Source organism: Madurella fahalii, assembly GCF_045866475.1.
Source record: "Madurella fahalii IFM 68171 DNA, scaffold_1, whole genome shotgun sequence".
Lineage (NCBI taxonomy): Eukaryota > Fungi > Ascomycota > Sordariomycetes > Sordariales > Madurella > Madurella fahalii.
The window spans coordinates 4,273,389-4,298,053 of record NW_027263971.1 but is presented as its reverse complement, the minus strand read 5'-3'; the positions used below and the strand labels follow the sequence as shown (position 1 = coordinate 4,298,053).

Genomic DNA, 24,665 nt, shown 5'->3' with positions numbered 1-24,665 from the left:
AGGCGAGGCGCCGGGCTTGCTGATCTACGCCACTGGGAGCAGCCGGCGAAGTACAAGGTAGGCACGAGAGAACGCAGTCGTAGATCATATATACCTAGGGATGTTGCTGTACAGTACAGTACATACATACAAGACAGAAACAAAACGAAACATTGCCAAAACCAATTTCTAAACACTAGGTTTTAATAAATTACAACATTATGAATCAGATTCCCAGTAAAAGTCGCAAGAACCAAGTTCAATCGTACCCGACGTCATAAATCCGTTGCCAGACACCTCGATTCTCACACTACCGCCGCCTTCGAAGCATCAGGTCTGCAAAAAGCGGAAGGGGGGACATGATCCTTGGCGTCATTTTGTCCAAATGCAGCGTGCTTTGTTCTTATTCATGTTGTTACCCGCTGGCGAGGGTGATTGACGGTCCAGAAAGGGGGTTATATACACGACTGGAACAAAGGGGAACAGCTGACAAGTGGAACGGTTTTATTCAAAAATTTTCTGTGGACGAGCTGGCCGCGTATGAGGCACGACCACGGTCCGCTTGAGGCTTAGACACCAAAGATGCTGCCGCAGCCCCAGGACTGCTCGCACTGGCAGGCGCCAGGCTGCTTCCAGGGGTCATCACGGAACGAGAAGAAGACGACCTTGTTGCCGAGCTCGTTCATGATAGACTCGATGGCCTCCCGCTGCTCCTGTTGACCGGCGCAGGCGACGCCGTTACAGATGCCGGCCGAGGGCCAGCCAGTCTCCATGACGTAGCCGGGCTTGCCGCAGACGTTCTCGACAAGGGACAGCTGGCCAGCGACGAACTTGCCGGCATCGCCGGGGAGAGTCTGGCCGTTGAAGTAGGCGTGCGCGTTGGTGGCAACAACGTCGATGACGTTGCAGATGGAGCCGACATCATTCTCGAGCCAGGCGCCGACGACGTCGGTGGTGGTGAAGGGGCCGTTGTAGCCAACCGAGGCGAGCTCCGTCTTGGTGCGAATAATCAGCTCGGTGAGCTGCGAGACGCTGCAGAAGCCGTTGAAGAGTGCCTCATTGGCAACGACGCAGAGGTCGACCAGATCCCACTGCTTCCACTCCTTGAGGGCGTTGATCTGCTCAGCAACGTCGGGGTTGTTGTTATCGCAGCCAACCTTGCCGATGAAGATGCCAACAATCATGCGGAGGCCGTGAGCGCGGGCGGCGGCGCCGACGTTGGGGAGAGTGTCACAGTCAGTGGAATAGACACGCAGCGTGGTGAAGCCGGCCTTGGCGATTGCAGCGATATCCTCGTTGACCTCGTCGGCCGTCTTGCACTGGCCATCAGGCCGGAAGGGAGTGTAGGTCATGGCCCACAGCTTGCCACTTCCGCCGAGGCTGGGGGGCGGAGGAGGGGGTGGGGGGACAGCCGAGCTGGACGGAGGGGGGGCAGGAGGATCCTGAGGGGCCGAAGTGGGAGCAGGGGCCGGAGTAGACGTCGAGAAGGGCGTCTCCGAGGTGAAGGGGCAGTAGACGACCACGCTGGTCTCGGTAATGGTCGTCACCACGGCAGGAGCGGTGTAGGTGCCAGGGCAGATGGTGGTGACGACGGGCACGACGACGGTGGTCTCGCTGGCAGTCACGGTGGTGGTGATCGGGGCAATGGTGTAGGTGCCGGGGGTCGGGCACACATAGGTGGTCGTCTCGATCACGCTGGTGACGACACCGTTCTCGGTCTTGGTGGTGGCATAGGGGCAGACGACCGTGGTGGCCGTCTCGACGACAGTCGTGACGCCGCCGAGGGTGTGAGTGCCCTCGGGAACCTTGGTGGTCGACGCGCCGCAGACGGTCGTCGTCTCAGTCACCACGACGGTGGTGGCCGGGAACGTGTAGGTGCCGGGGGTCGGGCACGTCCGGGGGATCGGCGTGGGCACCGTGATGGGCCCCGATGATGTGGGCACGACATCGGTCGTGGGGGGTGTCTCAGCGGATGTGGGCTTCGGCGCAGGTGGGACGACTGGCGGTCGTGTTAGTTTCTTTCTTTCTTTTTTTTTTTTTTTCCCTTTCTTGAATCCCCTTCCTCTTTCTTCTTCCAGGGGGACTTGCGGCGGGCTTAGGATAGTACATACTCGTCGCTTCACCAGTGATGGTGCTGTAGATGGTGGTGCAGCTGGGAACGCAGACGTCACCACCGTGGCCCCTCTTCTCGAAGAGGGCCTGGTGAGCATGACGATGGCCGTGGGCCCGACTGGCGCTCACGCCGCCGGCAAAGACCGCCGCAGCGGCTGCCACAACTCCTGCCTTCATTTTTTCTCGATGACCCAACAAGACCCAAGCGGCAGGAACGGAATTAGTTGTTTTGGCTTTTTTTTGGTTTGTTTCTTCGACTGTCCGCGTCCTAGGAAACGAGTGCCCGCTAAAGGAGTGAAGCGGTGGTGTGGGAAGAAAGGGAAACGAACGGCGAAAGCAGAAAACAAGCTCTCGATGCTGACTATATCAACATGCACGGTCCGGTGGAGAGGGAATGGGGAAATCAAGAAGAGTGGTCGAAACGGGGAAGAGACGGCGGTAATTAGTACGATTGCACGCGCCGGGGGGGATGGACGCTTGGCACCATGGAGATTGTTCCTCTCTGGGCCAGGGCCTGCCTAATCCGAAGGCGTCCACCATGGGATCATGAACCCCCCTGTCGATGTGCCGGGCGTGCTGAGTGGTGGATGGCCTGGCCAGGAGGGTGGAGCTGCTCATTAGAAGAGTTGCTTCGCCGAGCAACGCCGGGCCTTTGGGGCCAGCGGAGAGTGAGCCCCTAGCAGGGTCCTCCCCGGACATGTTTAACGGCGGTGATGGCCTCCCATTTCCACATACCTTTACTCTGTTATGTCGGTGTCGGGATTAATGCGAGCGGTCAGTGCCATGCCGGTGTCGAGCGTCAAAGTGCTGCATGTACTACGGGTCCTGTGCACGCAGGAGAAGCAAAGCACAGCTCTTTTTTTTTTTTTTTTCTCTCCTGTTTTCTGTATGACGACCGCTGACAGGACACAACTCACAGCAGTGGCGTGAGTAGTGTAATAACGGACGTCGGATTGTGCATCTCCAAGTTTCTGGGGGATCCGATGTTGGCAAATTAGCAGTGAGATGACGGCGGCGTCCAAGAGAAAAAGGAGGTTGCAGTCCGTGTGTTGTTGACGGCGCAGCACGCATCCGCCCCAAGCCCGATTTGGCGGTGGGTGCGGGTGGTCAGAGGCGGCAAAAAAGGCAGTTGGCTGCTGCATCGGTGTGGGAAATGAATTAAGCGACATTAACAAAATTACCATCTTGGGTCAACACCCCTCCATCACGGCGTCCATCCCAGCTTTGTTTCAGGAGGGCCTTTTTATTTTTGTTCATCAGCATCCCGCCCGCCAGTTGCCTGTGCATTGGCTGCTTTGCGGCCGTCCAGCTGTTGGTTGGCATGCTGATTTGTTTATGCATGGCCGATTTGTCCGTCACGAACTAGCCCCTCCCCTCCAACCGCTGCGTTCCCCGTGCCATTCACAGATGACGTTAGAAGAGAGAGAGGAGGAGAAGGCACTATGTGTATAATTGGCCCAACTGCAGAATCCATTTGTCTTGGGCCCCAGTGAACACCATCTGCGATGCGGTAAAGACCGCGAAATGGCGGACGGGCCTGTGGGGACTTCTCGACGCAGCCAACAAAAAAAATGCTGAACACGAGCAGATGGCCAGTGGGGCCGTCCTCGTACAGTACCTGCATCCGCTTGGCAGGCCCAAAATTCAGGGACCGTGTAACCTTGCGGAGGCCAGACCAGTCCAAGCCCGGTTCTGCAACGACTCGAGGAAACGGATCTCTTCTGCTGCAATCAATTCGCGCCGGGAAATTTCGCGCTAAAATGTCGATCACCAGCCAAAAGGCAGCTGCATCTGCTGGGCTCAATGTTTGATCGGATCACACTCAGTAGGTACGGGGCGGTAAATCGATCGCGGTGCGGATCGCTGATTACAACCCCCTTTCTTGGATATGGCAGTGGGCTCCCAGTGGAGCGCTAGGTCGAGGGCAGGGTGATTTTTCAAGTCCAAGCAAAACTGCGGACGGGAACATGGAGGGTGGCAAACAGGCGGCCGCGGAGAAACCTGAGAGCGCTTGTCAGAGCAGACGGGACCCGGGGACATCTGCGGAACACTACAGGGTTAGGGTTATATGGAAGGGAGAGGAGCAATCCGGGTCACCTGACAGCGCGTTTTAGCAGCTGCAGCTTTTTTTCAAAGGTGGCGCGCATCTGAAATTTTAAGGCGTCGTCGGTTGCACATCTGCCTGCCCTAGGCCCGGATCACCCATGATGCGACGCACCGGCAGACAGAATTATGTCTGCTGGAGATGTCTCAACCTCAGACCCGCCGGCACTGCGCTCCGCCGGGCTTCAGCACCGGCGACAGCATCATGGTCGGCAGTAACAGCGCCCTCGGTACCCTCGTCGGCGTTTCGTCTGCCGATCCGTTCCCTGACCACTGCTATCCGCTCCTCCGCCCGAGAGAACCGCATCCGTGAACAGCTCAGACAATGGGAGGCCGAGAATCCCTCGCCCACCCGGATCGGGCTCGCTGACGACACCCCCGGCAGCGGCATCTTCAACTCCATGTCAAGGGTCCGCAGCGAGCGCAGTTTCAAGTTGGATCTTTTTTCCGAGGACGACGATGCTACTGTGCACACCCACTTCGATGGCGTTGACGTGGTCGATCTGGGCCTCAACAGTCAGGTGCTCGACGCCGGCGACCTAGTTGAAGTCAGGTACGGCATTCGTCAACCCCCTGCTCTACGCAAAGACGAGCGCTGACCCGTCGTTTGTAGCTCGGGCCAGCTCAGGATCCGTCTCCTCGCCATCTGCCTGGGCAAGTACAATGGTCACGACCACTTCTACACAAACACGGGCAAGTGGTTCACGAGCCGCAATTTCCGCTCTGGCTTCGTCATCAAGAGATTTATCGACGACCCCGCCGAGCTTCAGGCAGTCATTGACGCTATCCCCTCGGTCTCGCCCTCGAGCACCGTTCTCAACGAGCTCCAGGACCTCAATATCGGCCCGTCGAGAGACCTCGCCGCCTCGTTGATCCGTAAAATGTACGCCTTTCAGTCCGCGGCTCGCCTCATCCACCAGACCTATGTCGAGAGGCTCAGCCGTGCCCACACGAGGCTGGGCGATGACGAGAAACTCATGAGTCTGCGCGAAATCGCCGACCTTCTGCTCCCGGCCAGCCTCAAGCGGAACGGGACATCGTTCCCTCCAGAGGCCCTATACGCCGTCTATTCTGTCATCTACCAGGATGATATCGCCTTCGAGATTCTCCAGCGGGGCGCCCGCCACCACGAATCTTATCTCGTTTTCGTCCAGTCGGCCTTCGAGCGCACAAACGTGTACCAAGTTGAGCACCTTGTGCGTAACTTTTGGGAGCATCGCTGTGGCCGAGGAGATACCTCTGCTCCACAGGCTAGGGCCTTCGGCATGTTCCTAGACCATGCGAGAAACGTCATTGACCAGGCACGGGAAGATCGTTCATGGTCGCCGCATGGCATGACAGGGCCTAGCAGAAGAGCTCGTCGCGTTGATTCCGAACCTTTTGCCATCCAGACTCACCCATGGTCCGAAACGAGTCTCATGATCATCAGGTTTATGCAGCATTGGGCCGCCTCAGGCGGATTTCCTGCTTCGTCGCGTTGCCACTGGATCGGTGCTTCGATCCTGCGGGCTCTTGGTCGGTACGAGAATGCCATGCTCGATAATACCACCGGCTGGACTTTCTTGCAAGAGATCGGCTGGATTCCGCCGTGGGACGTGAGCGCCCGTCATTACTTGCGCCTCCCAGAGGCCAAGCTCGACCGCCACCCTGGCGTCTCGCCGGACCAAGCCGACGCCCCTGCAATTACTCTTGAACCTGACCAACTGGCTCACCTCAGACAGGATTTTGCCCGTTCGACCGTTTATTGCATAGACTCGGCTGACACTCTTGACGTTGACGATGGAATCTCGCTCGAAGAAGCAGGTGACGGAGAATACTGGGTTCACATCCACGTGGCTGACCCAGCCTCTCGCATCAGACCCGGTAGTGCGTGGGCGGAACAGGCGGGCGTGAGATGCCAAACCAGCTATCTCACTGGCTTCTACCAACGCATGTTTGACCACGACGATATTCGCGAAGCATTTTCCTTGGGCCCGAACCAACCTACTCTGACGTTCAGCGCCCGAGTCACCGACGAGGGTCGTCTAGTGGACTACAAGGTCACGCCTGGATCCCTTCGGGATGTTGTCTACATTACGCCCGGGGACGTGTCCTCGGTGTGCGGCGACGGGGACTCGTCGTCAGACTTGCCGTACCAGGTGCTCGAGGTTGGGACACGCCCTGCAGCAGCCACGGCCACAACAGAAACAAGAAAAATGGCTAAACCTTACGAACTGTCGAGACGCCAACGAGACGAACTCAAAACGCTATCGAGGCTTGCAAAAGCCCTCCAACGGGCTCGTATCGACAACGGAGCAGTGCCCGCCTTTCCGCCCCGCGCCGCGGCAAGAGTCTCGCTAGATGGCGTGGTGCCCATGACGACGACGGAGGGCTCGGTACACTACCGCGGCGATCCGTACATTCGTGTCTCATATCAAGGCCAAGGCAGCGCCCTCGTCAGCAGTCTGATGCAGCTTGCCGGCGAGGTTGCCGCCCGGTGGTGTTACGAACGGTCCATCCCAATCCCATACCGCGTCTCGCTCCTTTCCGCTCAAAATGCAGATGCTTTCCGCGCATTCACGCGGGATGTTTTCTACCCCAAGCTTCTCGCTGGCCAAACCCCCCCGGCGGAGGATTTCCACACACTGATGGCGCTCGTTGGGGGTTTCGACATTTCATCCGTGCCGGCCCCACAGGTCTTGATGGGACTGGACCTGTACACCAAAGTGACATCCCCGCTCCGTCGGTATCCGGATCTACTCGTGCACTGGCAGATTGAGGCCGCCCTGTTGGAGGAGCATCGCCGCGGCGAGTCTCTTGCTACCAAGACATCGCCCGGACAATCCGCAAGCGAGAAGAAGCCCGCCCGGGCGGCAGAGAAGAAGAGGGATGCGCCATCATTTTTGCCCTTTGACAAACGATACCTCGAAGAGTCTGTTTTCCCCCGCATGCGTGTCCGCGAGCGGCATGGCAAGCTGCTCGACAATAATATCGGAAACAACCAGTGGATCCTTCAAGCCCTGGTGCGTGCCTGGCGTTTCGGAGAGGGCTCGTCGCAGATCCTTCGGACGTTCCGCTTCACCGCTTCGGAGGTCATGCTTAGACATTCCATCAGGGGACGTCTCGACTGGTTCGACCTCCGCGCCGTGGTTGAACTGGAGCATATGAACGATGTCGTCCTCATGGCCGATGTGAAGCCCGGCGATGTCTTTCGCGTGGAGCTCGCTAATGTCAATGTGCACGCAAACAAGGTTTACGTGAGATTACTGGAGAAGGTTGAGTGAGATAAGGTATAAGACGGCGCGTACTTCCCGGGATTGGGAGGACGTTGAACTGGTCACTATGGCTGGTAAAAACCCAACTTTTGAGCGCTGCTAGAGAAAGATGGTGTGAGGATGCCACGTGAAGCCTTATATAGCCCAGCCTCTATATTATTGTAACACTACGCCAAATGTATAAAACACACGACATGTACGCTAGATAGACTTACGATACGCAATGGGATACCCGGTTCCTCAAACAATGGGGGATGAGCCCTCCACCTAGAGCCGGGGATGAGACTCGCAAACCAGAGGACAAGACGAGGTCAGGCGTATAGGGGAAAGGGACGGGCTAACTCCATCCAACAAACATTCTCTGGTATCATTGAGCTCAAAAACAACGCAAACAGGGCGGTATATACACGCATAGCCAGCTACCTCCCACACAGCCAGCGGTCCTACATGAGCGCAGTGAGATGTAAACAAAACAAAGAGAAATATTCTTTCCGAATCACGCCCCTTTCCACCCAAGGCTCTCTCTCTCTCTCTCTCTATATATATATCCTCCGCCCCCACATTCAACGACCGTGATTTTTTGATTTTTTTTTTTTTTTTTTTTTCCATAGTCGTTCGACGAACGAGACAGGATATATCACAACCCGGCCAGCACGCTCTGCACGCCGACGGTGCTCGCGTCCTCGCGCTTCTGCACAAACGCCTTGAAATCCGCCTTGAGCAGCTTCCGGCCGGCCTGGCCGGGGCCGGAGGCATTCTTGGCGGACCCCGAGGCGGAGGCGGAGGCGGCGGCCGACGACGACCCCAGGTTGCGCGAGCGCTCGCGGAGGGCCTCGGGCCCGATGATGAACAGGTAGCCGACCTCGGTGAGCACCTCGACGATCTGCTCGACCTCCTTGGTCAGCGGCCACTCCTTGACCGTCGAGACGTACTTTGCGATGTCCTTGGTGACCATCAGGCCGCCGGTGGCGTTGACCTGGAATTTCTTGAAGTGCTCGAAGAGGAGCCGGTGTACGGCCAGGGCGAGCTCGGACGAGAACATCTCGAGGTTCTGGCCGTCGACGGCCTGGCGGGCGAGCGCGAAGACCTTGGACGACAGGAAGGTGCAGATCGCCTGGCAGACGGGCGTCTGGAGCGCGTCGACCAGCCCTTCGAGGTCGTCGTCCCTGGGGCGGAAGTCCATCTTTTTTTGCTGGGCGAGGAGCTTGGTGACCCAGTTGAGCGCCACGTCGAGCGTGCTCTTCATGACGGCGTTGGCCTTGCGCTCCGTGGTCTCGATGGCGGTTTTGGCTTGGGCTTCCATGCTCCGCCGGACCGTGGTGTTGGATTCGGCGAGGCGGATCAGGACGGTGGAGATGAAGCGGGACATGAGGTTGGTGATGGTGACGGCCGGGCGGAGGTTGGGGAGGTAGGTCAGGTCCGGTTCGGTCTTGGAGGATTCCTGCGACGTGGCCTGGTCCAGGGCCGCGTCGAGAGCCGTCTCGACGTAGACTTGACCCATGGAGGTGAGGAGGAGGTTAAGGAGGACGTTGACGTCCTTCGGGGTCTCGCTAGCCGAGCCCATTTCGAGGGTGCGGCGGACGCTCTCGGCGAGCCAGACGATCATGCGCTTGGCGTAGTCGACGCTGAGGACGCCGTCTTGTTCCGAGACTTCAATGTCGTTCTTGTTGCTGCTGCTGTCTTGGATGCGGGCGACCCGGAGCATAATCCGCTTCTGGGTCGGCGTGAGGTCAGACGACTCGAGACGTTCCATATAGGCGTCTTTGGCCGAGGCGATCAGCTGCGTACCCTGCTGGGCGATGGCGGCCATGAACCCGGTCGGCGCCTTTTTCCTCCTCGAGTGGTAGATAGTGAACTTGAACAGCAGCGAGTTGTACATCTCTTCCAGACTGCGCTTCTCGCGGTCGATGTACGAGTTGCCAACGAGGTAAGGGATAAAGAGCTCCTCCAGCTGCTGGTCCAGGGTTTGCGAGATCTGAGCGGAGCAGGGCTCTGGGTGTTCTGTCAGGCCGTGCGTCTTGAGGTCCTCGACAAGCGCGCCTATGTACGCCCGCGATGCGTGGAGCGAACGTAGGAATGCCAAGGAGGATATGGTGGTCGCCTTGTCCAGGACCATTTCGAGCCTCTGCTGGATGGACTGTTGGAATACACGCTGGATGAACTTGATCAGGACAGTCTCATAGTATGGGAACGCCCTCTTGATGATGAAGGACTCCTCCTGCATCACGATCTTGACTTCGTCGACCAGAGACTGCAGGCTCGGCTCGACGCCCGGGGGGTCTGAGTCGGGGTCGGCGAGCTGGTCCCAGGTCTCGTTATCAGTGGTGACCTCGTCGGTAATGAGCTGGTCGCGGTCGATGAAGAATTGGTGCTGGTTGACAAAAGTAGCGATGACGCTGGCGCCGCCGTTGAAGTCGTGCAACACCCTTGCGCACTCCATCATGTCATCGAAATTCTGACGGCGGTAGCTGTTGTTGAACTGCTTTAGCAGGTCTTGTTCTAGCAACTCCGAGAACTTCTCCAGCGCCTCCCTCGTGTTGTGCCGCCGGTTGGTGCCCGTGACACCGTTGGTGATGCCGTTCCCCCTGAACCCGTTGGTCGCCTGGCCCCACGAGGTGGGATCCAGGCGCTGGCTGATGCGCATCAACTGGCGAGCTATCACGGCGCAGCGGACCTTGTTCTCTGCCCCTCCCTGGCGCTGGATCTCCTCGAGCGATGTCAGCTGGCCCGTCTCCATCACCTCGATCCAGCACTGGATCAGGAAGTTGGCGTCCTGCGCCTTCCTCCGCTTCCTGTCGAGCTCCTCGAGCTTCTCGCCAATCTGCACGGCGATGTTACCACCGCCATCCGCGCGGCCGACCCCGTTGACGCTGGTGCCGGGATTGTTGAGCGACAGGTCGAGTGCTTCGAACTGGGCCATGGACTGGTCGAGCTTGCGACCTAGGGTCTCGAGGGTCTGATCATGCTGGATCTCGGCACGGCGAACTTGCGACATGAGCTCCGACTCCTTCTCTTGCAGTTCCTCGGAGAGGGCGCCCAACTGCGAGAGGGCATCTGCGACACACAAGAGGTCAGCAGGCGGGGGGACGGGGACAGAAGAGGCGAGGAAGTCGGCTCACTCTCAAACGTCCTGATCAGCGGCTTCGGGTCGAAGGCATGGTGTGCCGGGCCGGAGCGGCGGCTCGCGGGGACGGCAGTCTCGGCGAGCGTGTCGACAAAGTCGCCAACGATGAAGTCCTTGTTGGAGAAGTCGTCGAGGGTGAAGCTGGGCCCCTTGGGGAAGAGGGAGCGCGATGCGCTGGACCCGCCGCGTTCCATGGCGGCGATTGTCACCTCTCGTCGGCCTGACGGCGAGCGCGCATGGGGCGGCGAGTGCCGGGCACTAATCGATCTTTTTGCCTTTGGATGCCGGGGTGGGATGTCTGGTCTTTGATGCTCGTTTGTCAGACTCGAAGCTGGCTGCACAGCGGGCAGCTGCCGCTCGGGGCTGCAGTGGGCGCGGGGGGGGGGGGGGGGGGGGTCTGTTACCGGCCCCTGTCGTTGCCTGTACAGTGGGCCGGCCAGTGTAACGTCGCCCAAAAACTCCAGCCACATTCCGTCATGGCTTGAATTCAGCAGCTCGGCCGCCGTCATGTGTCGATGCAATTCACTACGTGGCTAACGAACCCGCGCTCACCCGTTCCCATCTGCAAGTTACGCGACAGCCTGCGCGGGGAAAAGCACCAGCCGCCTCTGCAAGAGCCTGATTCCGGTGCGCGGCTAGCCATTCAATTCTCGTCGTCTTCAATCTCACTATTCGATTATCTTTTTGCATTGTGCTAGGCAAAGCAAAGCATAAAAGTCGCCGAGCTCGCGCCGGCATACACTCCCCACGCCATGCCTGTCAGCGCACGAGATCTGGACGCCTACCGGCGAGATGAACGGCTTGGGGGAAAGCTACTGACTCCCGACGAGCGGATAAAACTTCTCAAGGTGCGTAGACGGCAGCAGAAGCACTGGCGTCCGAAGCTCACACTCGAAACAGCCCTACCTCCCTTCACCACACCGAACCGCCCCGTCGACATCGAAGACACGAGAAGGGAAGAAGCCCAGGCTCGGTGTGCGACGCTTCCTCAAGCGCCAGTTTTACGTTCTCATCTTTACCATCATCCATGCCGTCTTCTCGCTATACATCCGCCTCAGGCAGGCCTATCATGCCGTCGGCAACTGCATATACTCGATCTACTACTACCACCACCGGACGCCCGAGTTAATACAGCGGGATGTTAAAGGGCTTGGCCGGCTACCTAATCATCTCAGTGTCATTCTAACGCTGGAGGACCATAAACGGGACGGTACTGAGAAGCTGATTGACGAGGCCGCCAATATTGCGGCGTGGTGTGCCAGCGCTGGTATTCCGCATTTGTCAATCTACGAAAAGACCGGTATGTGCCGCCTGTCGGGGAAGACGACGGCATAAGGACGCCTTGGGACTAACCAGTGACGTAGGCATTCTGAAGAAGTACATGAAGAAGGCACACCGCGCGACTGAACAAAAGCTTCAAGCCTACTTTGGGCCCAACTTCCCGACCGTGAGCCTAGGCGCCCCGTACACAACCCCATTTGAGTCGGCCGCTGTCGTTGCCCCCGGCGCAGGCAACGATGTCGCCGCCAGAAAGCACCTCTCGGTCCTCCTCCTCTCGGAACGGGACGGGCGTGAGACGATTGTGGACCTAACCAAGACGCTCACCGAGATGTCGCAGCGCAAGAACCTCAGCACAACCGACATCACAATGGAGTTGGTGGACACGGAACTGAGCGAGAACATCATGGGCGAGCCAGACTTGCTCGTCCTCTTTGGACCTCACGTCGAACTGGCCGGATACCCGCCGTGGCAGATCCGGCTGACCGAGATCTTCCATGTGCAGGATAATCAGGGAGTTGGGTACCAGGTGTTTTACCGGGCACTCTGCAAGTATGCGCGGGCCCAGATGCGGATGGGGAGATGACCCCCGAGAGAGATTGCTAGGATTGTCTTAGAGATCCGAGGTTCAAGGCATTAGATGACAGCAGCGCAGTATTCGTATTGGTAGACTTATTATATCTGTCTCGTGCCGTCGTTGTCTTTCTTCGTCCCATTTTTCAGGGGGACAACATGCAAGTCTGCTGTCAGCCTTGCGGATATGAGTGCAAATGCAGGCCTCCCATTGGCTGCTCTACTCTCCTGGCGGGTCATTGAAACTTTCCACCGCGGCCAGCCTTGTGACCCATTCCGTTCACCTACCTGCAGGCTCCATTCGCCCGATTTCACAGGTGAGTAATAAGTGCATCGCTTCCTGCAGAACACAGATCTGGGCTGGCAACTGACGATTATGACCTTGCAGCGTGATACATCATCAGGTTGCGATGTGCAGGGGGAGGAGAAGGTGGACATGAGCATGTTCCGCCCGCCCATCATCCGCACTGGCACTGCGGCACTCAACCGCACCCTCTTCACCAAGAAGGTGGATCTGGCTGCCGCTGCTGTGCACGATGCCCGGCTCATCGCCCAGTACCGGAAGACACTGCACTCAAGCAAGGAGATTCTGCAGGTAGACAGGATCTCGCCCATTCGTCCGCACCCGGACCAGACACTTGCCAACCAAGGGCGTAAATGCCTGCTGCTAAATCCCACCGTCAAGGCCGGAGGTCAGAATGCTCTCTTTTCTTTTGACTTGTAAGATTTGCCGCGACAAAGCGCTGATATGCCACGTACTCAGAGTCCGATACTTGGGGCCCTGTGCTCAAGGATGGCGTCCAGAAACAGGAGCTGACCGTCATCCCCTATGAGCTGCAGCTCGACTACGACTACTGGAATTACCGTATGAATACAACCCTTCTTTTTATTCCAGCCTGCCAGCCGTTTCATATGGCCTGATTGTTTATATAGGCGATGTCATGACCTCGATTCTGCCCGAGGAGCTCCACGACGACATCCCTTCCGGCTTCAACATTGCCGGCCATGTGGGTACGTTGGCGGGTTTCCGATCATCGCTATCGCTGCTGTTTTGCTGACAACGTCAAGCACATCTCAACTTGCGGGAGAACTATCTCCCCTTCAAGAAGCTGGTGGCAGAGATCCTGCTGGACAAGAACCCCCAGCTCAAGACTGTCATCAACAAGATCGACAGCGTCGGGACCGAGTCCGAATTCCGGACATTCCAGTACGAAGTTCTGGCCGGGCCGGACGACTTAAACGTCCAAGTCTCCGAGAGCGGGTGCACCTTTGAGTTTGATTATTCCAAAGTCTACTGGAACAGCAGGCTCGAAACAGAGCACCGCCGCCTCATCAACATCTTCCAGCCCGGCGAGGTGGTTTGCGATGTCATGGCCGGCATCGGGCCCTTCGCCGTGCCCGCGGGCAAAAAGAGCGTGTTCGTCTGGGCCAACGACAAGAACCCCGAGAGCTTCAAATGCCTCGAATCTGCGATCAAGAAGAACAAGGTAAAGCACGAACCCTCGTCCTCTCGCGACCATATCCGACCGCATCAAGCTCACATCCAATCAGGTATCCCAATTCGTCCGCCCCTTTTGCGCCGACGGCCGGCAATTCATCCACCAGGCCACCGACGCCGTGCTAGCAGCCTCTCAAAACGGCGAGCACGCTCTGGTCACCCACAGGGACAGGTCCAAACCGCAACCCAACTCCACCCCCAGCCCCGACGCCAAGCCCAGATCCAAGCCCCTCAAACAATCCCACATCCCCATCCCCCCGACAATCTCCCACTTCGTCATGAACCTCCCGGCCTCGGCCATCGAGTTCCTAGGCAGCTACCGCGGGGTCTATGCGGGGCACGAGTCCCTCTTCGACGACGGCGCCGGTGCCGGGAGGCGCCTGCCCGTGGTGCACGTGCACTGCTTCTCGGTCAAGGCCGACGACGAGACGCCGCTGAACGACATCTGCGGGCGCATCACGCGGGAGCTGGGGTTCCCCATGCGACCGGGGGACGATATCGACGTGGAGGGTGCCGTCAGCGTGCACAACGTCAGGGCCGTCGCGCCGGCCAAGACGATGTACTGCGCGAGTTTCAGGCTGCCGCGCGAGGTCGCGTTCGCGCCTAGGTCCTAGGGCGCTGACCGCGTAGTCTGGAGGGGTTTCGCTTGGATGAGGTGTCCGGAGGCGGGGGTTGGATCCCCAGTCACCGGTCGCGGAGATAAGGAGAGAGAGAGAGAGAGAGAGAGAGAGAGAGAGAGAGAGAGAGAGAGAAAGGGAAAGAGAGCGCGCTTGGGGGGCCCTTGTCTGGTGGCTCGGTTGCTGACTGCTAGTTACACTAGCTTGCGTTCCTAGCGGGCATGGCGCTGATGATGGCGAGGAAATTCGACAACGATCATATCAATAACACAAAAGTGTTCAGTTCATGTCGGGTGCCTGCATACTCCCCAGTACCTGCATTATCACACTTACTTTACCGTCAACCGTTATGCAAGCACCAACCATACGCAGCGGTTGATCATGTCTATATCTGCTTGTGTGCTACAATTAGATGCGCCTACAAGATCCAACGGTCTACAATGCCACGCCAGGGGGTCCACATAGGGCATGTTTCGGCCTAGTCTTCTTGTGTATATAAATATATACATCTCTATCCACCGATGATAGGAGACTCCATCTTGCAGCAGTATGGAAGCCGATGCAGGACTTGGCGCATTCGCGTCTGCTGTTAATCACATTCTTGTGGGTCTCACTCGAGCTGTCAAAGTCAAAGTCAGGGTAAATATGAAAAGCCATCGGAAGCGGGCAAAGAGAGGAGACGCAGGCAATCGCGATGCGCGATCCGACCCATGTAACCTCGAATTTTGCGCCTAGATTGTGTGATCGCGATCCCACTGTCACGATAATCATGACGATACTGAATACGGACGGGAGGATATTGGGCCGTTTTCGGCTCCAGGATTATTCCACCGTAGGCTTTGGTAGGGTCACAGCCCCCTTCATTCGTGCTACAACCGACCGACACGAGGCTCCCCCGGGGAGAGGGGTGGCAGCATCCGCGTGGTGATACTGACGAGAGAAAGAGGGTGTTGAGCGGGGAGCGGCTGCCACTCTCGAGTCTGCCGAGTCGTATCAATCACAAAGCTCACAACCACCCACCCGTTCCAGCCTATTACACCACTACGGGCCGGTACTTGCATTTTTCGGTCCGAGGCCGTCAGCTTTGCCACGTCGTACCGGCTTGTTCAAACGGTCGCGAGGTGAAGGTCTTTGTCAGTTGAGGATACTGCATCCGCACAGTGGGTTCAGCCATCACTGTGCGTAGGTGGAGCGCCCTGAGGCGACGCCGGCATGGCAGGGTGGTAATCTGTAGTAGCTTTCCGCCATTAGGCCAGCCAATCGCTAACGCTGAACTGTAGTGGTGCCGTCGGAAGCTGCCTTCAATGGGCAAGCTGTTCATGGTAGTGTAGTTGCCGGTTACTTTATCAGACAACACTTCTGCCTATCATGTAAGCAGGGTGGGACAGCTCATGAGACCCGAAGCCGTTGACGAGGCCGAGCAAATAGATTCGGCACGAGATAAACTAGACCGCGGGTGTCTTGACGTGCAGCCGAAGGACCATGTTGAATGCAAGAGAAACAAGGCACGACAGGGCGCCCGCGCATGCCGGGCCTTGCATCGGCCGTGCATCGGCCTGTGGTCCGTGATAAAGCCACAACTTCATCTGATAGGGCCGAAGACACCAAGCTCTCAAGCAGTGCCAATTGCAATTGACAAAATTGGAATACAGGCAGAAGGGGCAGTATGGAGCAATCCGTGGAAAGTACGCCGCAGGGTGGCATCCCATGACTCCGGGCCTCGAGGGGGTAAAGGTCTAGCCCGCACCGAGGGATGACAGACGGCCGAGGTAAACGGGAGTCCACCTGCTGTTCGCATTGACATGCCAATCATCTGTCGTACGGTGCTACCCTCCCATCCTGCGGGTGTACCGCAGCACTGCAATGGTTCTGGAACGTCTCCCGGCCCATCCTGTGTGTTGCACAGGTCCCGCCGACCCGCTTCTCCTGCCGAGATTCCGGGGCCGATCGATGTTGAAGATGGCCACACTTGAGATAGGCAAATACCACTCCCTGTGTGTGCGAACTGACAGACGCCTGGATGGGTTAAGCCAATCGATGCGGCCGGGACAAGCTGACGCACAACTCGTGCATTGTGGCCCTCGGCAGGACGCGAGATAACAGGAGCAAGACGCGGCTCCCGAGGTGTTGCTTAGTTCGGATCCGGACGGGGGTTAGCGGAGTGGGGCAACGAGATTGGAATAATCGGGAGCGAGGGCGTCGATGACACAAGATAACTCGCAGGAACCGAAAACGGCTTGCGATAGTGCTTGGATCAGATTCTGTGTCCGCAACCATCAGCCATTGGCACGGCTCCGTGTACACGCCTTCCCTTCAGTAGACGACATGCGATAGGACACACTGGTTCCGTGCGTACGCGTTCAACGAGAGCGTCATGCTGCATACGGCATCGAAACCAAGTCCTGCCGGCCAATGTGTGGTGTGTGACAATGGCGGAGTTAGCTAACTCGATGTCATGTGCGTTGCTTCTTTCGCAACGGCGATCAGGAATCGGATGTTTGAATGCTCGAGTCTCGCAGGGCTGTTTCATACTCCACTCTTGCGCCAGCTCCCGCTTCAGCCCCATGCTGTCCAGTTTCTGCTGTAGACACCAAAAATAGCCGTCATGAGCTGCATTGGATGGCCTCCATTGGTGTATCATTGTGATTCGAGCCCAATCTAGACACAGTACTGTTGGTGCTTCAAGATTGTGTCTCTGACATGGAAAGGGTTTGTGATTACTTCCTGGACAACCCGGCTATCGTGTTGGAAACGGCCTCTGAACATTAGCGTCTTGACCGGTGGAATAGAGCAAAGCAAGACAACCTCTTCTCCGCCGCCTGTTGTCTCCTTGCTATGGAACCGCCCGCCGATCTAGCATCCCCTCTTCATTGCTGCTGGTGTTGTCTGCGATGAGGAGGACACCGTTAGCTTGAATTTGGCGGATTGCGTCGCCACCTTTGTAAAGCTTTTATATAGTGGCCTTGAGAGTTGCGTGTCAGGCTAAGCTAGCAGCCACGCAAGTCCCCGAAGGTTGGACTTGCGCATCTTTCTGCGTCTGTGAGGCCAAACCGGCGTTATGAATCCCAGAACGTCTCCATCTTCAGTCCATTGAACGAGGAGAAACTTGGGCAAACCGGCCATGCTACGGCGCCTCCGTCATGGCTGCATACACATTACCGCAATTATCGAGTCCGGCTTGTTCGCTCATTACATATATTCTCGGGATCAGGTCGGGGGAAGCCGTAACTAACGTCATCCTGTTGTTGAAAACCTCGGCTCATAGAAGCCGCCATCGAGGCACGGATCGTGGAGAGTCCCGCGATCTGGCGTTGGTGTCAGCCGAGTTCCCGACCGATCGCCCTCACTTAGCTATGCGCTGATCCGCCAATGGCTAGCACTAAGCTATGTACCTTAGGCTGGCTAAGGCGCAGTACAATGTGAAAATGAGCGAGATTGCTGGGGGCCCTCCCAGAGAGTGGAGCTGACGATGCAAACGCCTAACGCACAAATGCTGTGGTGTGCAGACACTGACGGTGGACACCATGACGGCAACGGGAGAAATCGGAGTAGCCCTGTGTCAAAGAATGCCCGAATTTGCACGGACATTGAGCGTCGCAGCAAGCACGATGGCGCAATTCACGGGCAGCAGCTGCCAGGCGTCAGTCTGCTTAGCGGATTCCACTGCGAGTGTAGGGCCGAGGATACCGACGCGGTAGTGCACAGCCAGAGCGGAAGAGCCTCCCGCCTCCTCGTCCAGACAGTCGACTGGCGGACCCCGCGTTTGCTGCTGAGAACATCAAGGTGGAGAAGAGGCGCGGACCGGTCATGGCAGGGGTGCATCTTGTGCCGGCACCAGACTTCCCGCGAAGAATTGCAAAGTTCTGGGCCGGTGAGGACGTTCTGCGCTTTCGTATCTTGGCCCGCGGCCGGGTCTTCCGAGTCGATCCAAGGGCCGAGGCGTTGGATAGGGAAGGCCCCATTTCCCCAGTCCAACCCCCCTGGTCGCCGATGGATAATGCCTTGGGGTATGGGTATCTGCAAACGGCGTTGTTCGTCTCTGGCGACGAATTCCAAGCATCGGGAATCAGCCAAGGATGGTGAGGTGTCCAAGTTGCCGAACGGCAATTTCAAGACGTGTCACTGGGAATTTTCCTGCCAATTGTTTGGGCCGTGGAAACCATGGACGGTGATGAAGCCGTTGACTAACGAGAACCAAGGCGGACCAAGCAGAATGGGCAGAGCAGGTCACACGCCGGTGCCAAATGGCCCCTGAACGTCCAGTTTCCATTCCGGTCCACCCATTCCGCCTGCCCGCGTCTGCTCTCGCCTCCCAACGCCCCCGCCATACCCCGGCAAGCTGCAGGCCTGGTGACCTGCAGTCAATGCTCGCAGACCGCCTCCAGACCGCCTCCAAATTCTCGGCGTCAGTGTCGCACAGAACCCCAAGCCTGCAATTTTTTGGCCTGCTGTTTTCTACCCCCCGGTTCCTACTCCGGTTCTGCCCACCCGACCGTGTTCTCTTCGTCTGCTACGTCGCCATTGAGCAACATCGGATCGCTGGATACCAGACTCGGCGTACCTTGGCTGGAGGCTTCTGGAGCGCACCACACACATCTCTTCAGCGCCCGTCCAACGCAGCGCGCCAAACCAACAGCCGAAACGGTTCCAGGAACCAGCATACAGCTAGACGAGGACGCGGGGGTCCAGACGCCGGGGAAGCGCTGTACGGTACGGTACCAAACACATCAAGGGTTGAAAGCCCGCCGCCACCCTGGCTGCGCCCTGACTTAGCGGGACGCGAAATCGCCGTTAAAAAGCGTATGTGAAATTTCAATTCTTCATCCTTTTTTTTTTCCCGCTCTGCAGGTCACATTGCTCTCTCGCCCTGTCCGCCCTGTCCGCCCTGCCCTTCCATGATTGTCTATTATCGACAACGTCACCCAATCGAGTGTGCTCGTCAGGGACCCAGTGACTGCCGGCTGGGCTGAACGAATGAAGGTCTCTTGGAGCCTATAACTTTCGAGCTTTCCCCTGCACTCCACAGAGTTTGCAACCTTCCGACCTAGTTGGAGGCCCGCAGCCGTGGATGCGCATGGGCAGATCGTCTCCGATCCTCGTCGGCTCATACGTCGCCAACATATCACACTCGTCCGCCTGTGCTGATAAGCCAAGGTAAACGACAGTTGCGGGAACCCCCATTCTGGACCCCCCAAATTCCCACACCCCCCGTTTGAGCATCAAAGCCCCCCTCCCCTCGCAATTACGCATCCCACGTTTTGGCGCAGGGTGTATGGGAGCTCCCTACCGCATGGCCATTGGCAACTTGGGCAGCCCGCAACCCGCAACCCTCAACCCGCTTCCGCTCGACCTGCACCTCAGATTGCCTAGACTCCCAAGAGCCGGGGCACTTACCCGCACACCTCCTTGCCCTGTGCGCAAACCCCTTCTCGAACACCAGCAATCACCGCACAAGGATATATCCTGCTTGTCCCTTCCTTTCGTCCTTCTTTTTCCGCTTCCGCTCCCGCCTCCCACCACCATTCCGCCGGAACCTCTCACCTCAGGTCTAATCATAATTTATCTCGCAGTTCGCCTCGCAGTCTCGCATTCCCGAACGCGATCTGGAAGCCCTCCCTTCCCGTCACCGCCTTTGTCTTCCCCGGGGCGCCCTGTCAGCCACCCACCGCAGAGGAGCAGAAAGAATACGGGGCCGGCATTGTCGTTTCCCTCGCCAAGCGCCTCATCCTCCCGCAAGGAATTGGAACTGGAATTGAGTTGGGACTTGCGCCACTTATGCTTATGAGGAACTCTCCTGGGCCTCTGTTGGAGAAGGATTGAAGGTGACTTGGACGGCGGTCCATTGTACACCAGGGTTGTTTCTGTTGCCTCAAAATGGCCGTGGTTCTCGGGTCGGAAGAGGACAGCTACTTTTCGTCAACGTTGCGCCGCTCCCACTCACAGCCAAAGTTCGTCACCAAACGCGCCGGTTTCCACACTTCGGCTTCGGCTTCTCGGCTCGCTGACCTCTACCGTGAGCCCTCCGCCTCGATTCCATACTCACCAAGCTCCTCGGCGCCATCGTCTCCGCGGGCCGCTCAAGTCGAATCTTCCGACTTGTCGAGCTCGTCGACACCTGCCACCAACTTTTCTCTGGCGTCGGATTGTGACGAGGCCGCCTCCCGTGGGTCGGTCACGCCAGACGACATCATCCTGCCTCAATATGAGGATGTCGGGTATTTCGGCCGGCTGGAGGCATTAGAACCGCCGCCGAGTCCGCAGACGGGCGACTCGCCCGCGCCTTCACCTAATGAACAGGATGATTCGGCCGCCACGTCAAGACCCGGGAGTCCCGAGATTCCGGGGAGGGCCGAGGACGATATAGCATTGAGAGCGCAGCCTTCCCGGCATGTTGACTATTTGTCGCATAACTGGCGCGAGGAAGACATATGGTCCTCGTGGAAGCACATCGTCTCGAGGAGAGGTGACTACAGCAATGCGGCTCGCCTCGAGAATGCTTCCTGGAGGACATGGATGAAAGCCAAGAACAAGCTAAGCACCGTCTCGCCCGAGACGCTGAATTGGTACGTAGACTTTGCGCGCCAACTTTACTGTTGCCTTTTCTGACACGGTACCAGGCTCAAGGACTGCGACGTGACATGGCTTTATGGCCCGCTGCAGACGGGGTCGTCGAGCCTGAACAAGACATCGACGACGTCGAACAGCTCCAGGCTGTCCAAGTCGAATTCGTTCATCCACAAAAAGCCAATCCTGAAGAAGAGGAGCATGTCGGAAATCATGCTCCAAAGGTCACTGTCCACATCATCACTAGTAAAGCAAGCCGCTGCAGCAGTGCAAGCGCAGCAGAAGGAGGGCCTGAAGAGGATAGGCAGGCGACCGGTTCTCGAGCGAGCCACTACCGATTACATCACATTCCCCTTCTCGTCGCGCGGGTTGAGCCACGACGGAACGAGCTTGTTTCCTTCAACAAGATCATCCGGCATCATTTCTCCGAGTGGGGAGCGGAAGCACATCCACTTCAATGAGCAGGTATCCCAATGCATCGCAGTCGAGGTTAAGGGCGACGACGACGATGAAGACGACGGCCGATATCCGTACGACAGCGATTCGGACGACGGGGCCATCATGATGAAACGGACGCAATATAAGAAGAGGCGGCCAACTCTGAGGCGAGCCAAGACGCCGAATAACACTGGAGAGAGCAAGACGATCGCCATGCTCCCTTCCACGACGTTGAAATACCGAGAAGACACGCCGGAACCGACGGAATCGGCGATGAAGCACAGCACGGGCGTGTTCCGAAGCCCGGTAATATCGCCCTCGTCGTCGCAGGAGACGTTGCGGCCGTCCAAGAAGTCGGGTAAGCTCTTCATTGCCGGCGACGACGAGGACGGGGACGACGACGAGGAGGACGGGGGGATTGGCGGAGGCGACAGCGGCCCAAGCATATCTTCGGCTCTGCACTACGGCGAAGGCTCATCGGGCCTGCGTCGATCGGTATCTTCGAGCAGTTTGTCGGCCGAGCCGGCGGGGATGCGCAGGACCGAGTCCGGCATGTTCATGCCCTTTGAGGAAGGCAGCGCGAGCTCCTCGGGCGACGGCGGCCTGATCGGTCGGGTCATTGATACGGTAAATACGGCCCGGGATATTGCCCACGTTATCTGGAACGTGGGGTGGAGGAAGTGATTTTCTTTTTGTGGCGAGACCGTTCCTTGTTAACCAACGCTGTTTTTTTCCAGAAGGAGGCTGCATTCAATACCCATCGACTTCGACACAACCCGAGGAGTTCTTGAGGAGGGTGTACGATAAAGACAGAAAACGTCTAAACCGATTGCGTTACGTTCGTTCGTTTTCTGGCCTGCGGGGCGGCGAATAGGGGGGTGGGTTATCATTACGACGCGGACGGGACTCTTTTACCTCGGGCGCGACGGAGCCGTTTTGTATCGCATGGCAAGGAGTGTTTAAAAGTTCAGCTTGGCGGTTTTTGGCACGACACGGGACATGCATCGGTCGGGGGTGTTTGAGCAGGGTTTGCTTGTTATGGGGCTATTTTACTGTTGTTTTTTCTTGATCATGTGGTTGAACGCTTGGACGCCAGGAGGGGCTTTCCGGGACGGCTCGAATTATCTAAACGGGCCGGTCTGTGGCATGGCAATACCAACCAGGCAGGTCCACTAGGGCTGCTTTGGGGGTTCGGCAACCGAGGGATAAGGGGGGTGGCGCACTTTTTGTGACGCTACATTAGGTAGTGTGACTGGGCGGGCGACCTTGGTTCGGCCGCTCTGGAGTCGTGGGAAGATAAAAGGAATAAAGAAACAAAATTACTTTCGGGTGGTTTGTTGCAAGTGTGGACAGGGCAGTGGATAACAAGATGGCCGGCCGAGGCAGTTTGCTCTACGACATGATACGTTATCAGGGCTAGGGTTATCTTAGGTGCTAATTAGTAGCATATGCTGCCACCCGAATTAAAATATCTGTGTCCTTTGCAAAGCCGGCCCCTTCAACAAGAATGGTCAAGCGCACAATACGAGCTAAAACTACCGAGACCCCATGCTACATAGTACACCAACTTCGTACACGAGCTACTTAGACTATCGGAGTGTATCAGTGCCAAAGCGTGTGGGGGCTCTCCAGGAAGCTCGGGCCTCCAAGGCGGCCGTGAACGCGTTGCATTGGGAGCTGCCTTGAGCTCCTGCGACCTGAACGACCAACTCCACACCAAAGCCTCCCCCTCCACCCACCAGAAGCCGACCACTTCGACGGCCGCACGTACAACACCACAACATCAACCGTCGATTCCGAAAGATACACGCCACACCCGGTTACGCACATAGAGACAGAATGGATACCCTCGTGGCGCGGTACAGCCGCCCGGCCTACCAGCAGAATGAGCTCTTCTCAGAGCAGGAACAGCAGGACTTCGCAGACGCCGTGCCCAGTCTGTCTCTCAAGTTTGCCATGCCGCCGGTAGCCCATGTAAGCCCCCGCCTGTTTCTGTTTTTTTTTTTTTTTTCTTTTCTTTTTTTTTTTTTTTTTTTTCTTTTCTTTTCTTTTCTTTTTTTACTCGGAAGGGCTTCGTTTTTCGCTGACGGGGAGATGCTTTCCACGATTCATTAGCCTTCAGCCTGGCTCCGCGCTGCCACAGACGACCGGTCGAACCCGTCATGCCCCATCAAGATTGCGCACGGCACGACGACGCTCGCCTTCAAGTTCCAACACGGCATCATCGTGGCGACCGACTCGCGTGCGACGGCGGGCAGCTGGATCGCCAGCCAGACGGTCAAGAAGGTCATCGAGATCAACAGCGCCCTGCTGGGCACCATGGCCGGCGGCGCCGCCGACTGCCAGTACTGGCTCGCCTGGCTGGGCATGCAGTGCCGCCTGCACGAGCTCCGCCACAAGCGCCGCATCAGCGTGGCCGCCGCCTCCAAGATCCTGGCCAACCTCGTCTACCAGTACAAGGGCATGGGCCTGTCGATGGGCACCATGTGCGCGGGCGTGACCGAAGAGGAAGGCCCCGCGCTGTACTACATCGACTCGGACGGCACGCGCCTGGCCGGGAACCTGTTCTGCGTCGGGTCGGGCCAGACGTTCGCCTACGGCGTGCTCGACGCCGAGTACCGCGAGGACCTGACGGTCGAGGAGGCGCTCGAGCTGGGCAGCCGCAGCATCCTGGCGGCCACGCACCGCGACGCCTACTCGGGCGGCTTCATCAACCTGTACTATGTCAAGAAGAACGGGTGGGAGAAGCACGGCTTTACAGACACCAACCCCGTGTTCTGGAAGACCAAGCTGGAGAAGGGCGAGTTTAGCAACGTCACGAGCGATCTTGCCGAGTGAAGTGGGGCAGGGACAAGATAGAGAGGGTTGACTTGATTTTTTATTTTTTATTTTTATTCAGTTTTATTTTCCTTTTTTATTCCACGGGCACGGCGTCAGTTGATGGAACATGGAACGAAATAAAGACGAATACAGACGTGTAGATGTGTACAACACTCGTCGGAGCATGATAATTTGAGGGCAATCCGCTCTCAACCACCAAGTTCCCCGTGTGTCCTTGCTCCCTCCCGTCGATACAAGTACGTGATGTTACAGTTCCGGTGCCCATCTATCAACCCATTACCCTA

General features: G+C 57.6%; 7 protein-coding genes across 7 annotated transcripts; 5 read left to right on the top strand and 2 right to left on the bottom strand.

The window, feature by feature from the left end:
- Nucleotides 1–548: 548 nt before the first annotated feature.
- Nucleotides 549–2,268, bottom strand: MFIFM68171_01335 (putative beta-glucosidase btgE; the record flags this gene model as incomplete). The annotated part of the gene is made up of 2 exons (XM_071056757.1): nucleotides 549–1,978; nucleotides 2,091–2,268. The coding sequence occupies 2 exons, from the start codon at nucleotides 2,266–2,268 to the stop codon at nucleotides 549–551; spliced, it is 1,608 nt and encodes a 535-aa protein (XP_070912858.1).
- A 2,027-nt stretch (nucleotides 2,269–4,295) lies between these two features.
- Nucleotides 4,296–7,457, top strand: MSU1 (3'-5' RNA exonuclease complex component; the record flags this gene model as incomplete). The annotated part of the gene is made up of 2 exons (XM_071056756.1): nucleotides 4,296–4,747; nucleotides 4,808–7,457. 2 exons carry the CDS (start codon nucleotides 4,296–4,298, stop codon nucleotides 7,455–7,457), a joined length of 3,102 nt encoding a protein of 1,033 aa, XP_070912857.1.
- Nucleotides 7,458–8,085: 628 nt separating this feature from the next.
- SEC10 (Exocyst complex component 5) lies at nucleotides 8,086–10,766 on the bottom strand (the record flags this gene model as incomplete). Its single annotated transcript, XM_071056755.1, has 2 exons — nucleotides 8,086–10,502; nucleotides 10,568–10,766. The coding sequence occupies 2 exons, from the start codon at nucleotides 10,764–10,766 to the stop codon at nucleotides 8,086–8,088; spliced, it is 2,616 nt and encodes an 871-aa protein (XP_070912856.1).
- A 558-nt stretch (nucleotides 10,767–11,324) lies between these two features.
- Nucleotides 11,325–12,436, top strand: MFIFM68171_01332 (ditrans,polycis-polyprenyl diphosphate synthase [(2E,6E)-farnesyldiphosphate specific]; the record flags this gene model as incomplete). The annotated part of the gene is made up of 3 exons (XM_071056754.1): nucleotides 11,325–11,420; nucleotides 11,473–11,872; nucleotides 11,937–12,436. The coding sequence occupies 3 exons, from the start codon at nucleotides 11,325–11,327 to the stop codon at nucleotides 12,434–12,436; spliced, it is 996 nt and encodes a 331-aa protein (XP_070912855.1).
- Nucleotides 12,437–12,799: 363 nt separating this feature from the next.
- On the top strand, nucleotides 12,800–14,535 carry TRM5 (tRNA(m(1)G37)methyltransferase; the record flags this gene model as incomplete). Its single annotated transcript, XM_071056753.1, has 5 exons — nucleotides 12,800–13,115; nucleotides 13,187–13,288; nucleotides 13,357–13,434; nucleotides 13,492–13,910; nucleotides 13,975–14,535. 5 exons carry the CDS (start codon nucleotides 12,800–12,802, stop codon nucleotides 14,533–14,535), a joined length of 1,476 nt encoding a protein of 491 aa, XP_070912854.1.
- A 5,877-nt stretch (nucleotides 14,536–20,412) lies between these two features.
- On the top strand, nucleotides 20,413–22,224 carry REG1 (protein phosphatase regulator; the record flags this gene model as incomplete). The annotated part of the gene is made up of 2 exons (XM_071056752.1): nucleotides 20,413–21,101; nucleotides 21,156–22,224. The coding sequence occupies 2 exons, from the start codon at nucleotides 20,413–20,415 to the stop codon at nucleotides 22,222–22,224; spliced, it is 1,758 nt and encodes a 585-aa protein (XP_070912853.1).
- A 1,155-nt stretch (nucleotides 22,225–23,379) lies between these two features.
- On the top strand, nucleotides 23,380–24,378 carry PRE2 (Proteasome subunit beta type-5; the record flags this gene model as incomplete). The annotated part of the gene is made up of 2 exons (XM_071056751.1): nucleotides 23,380–23,514; nucleotides 23,656–24,378. 2 exons carry the CDS (start codon nucleotides 23,380–23,382, stop codon nucleotides 24,376–24,378), a joined length of 858 nt encoding a protein of 285 aa, XP_070912852.1.
- Nucleotides 24,379–24,665: the final 287 nt, after the last annotated feature.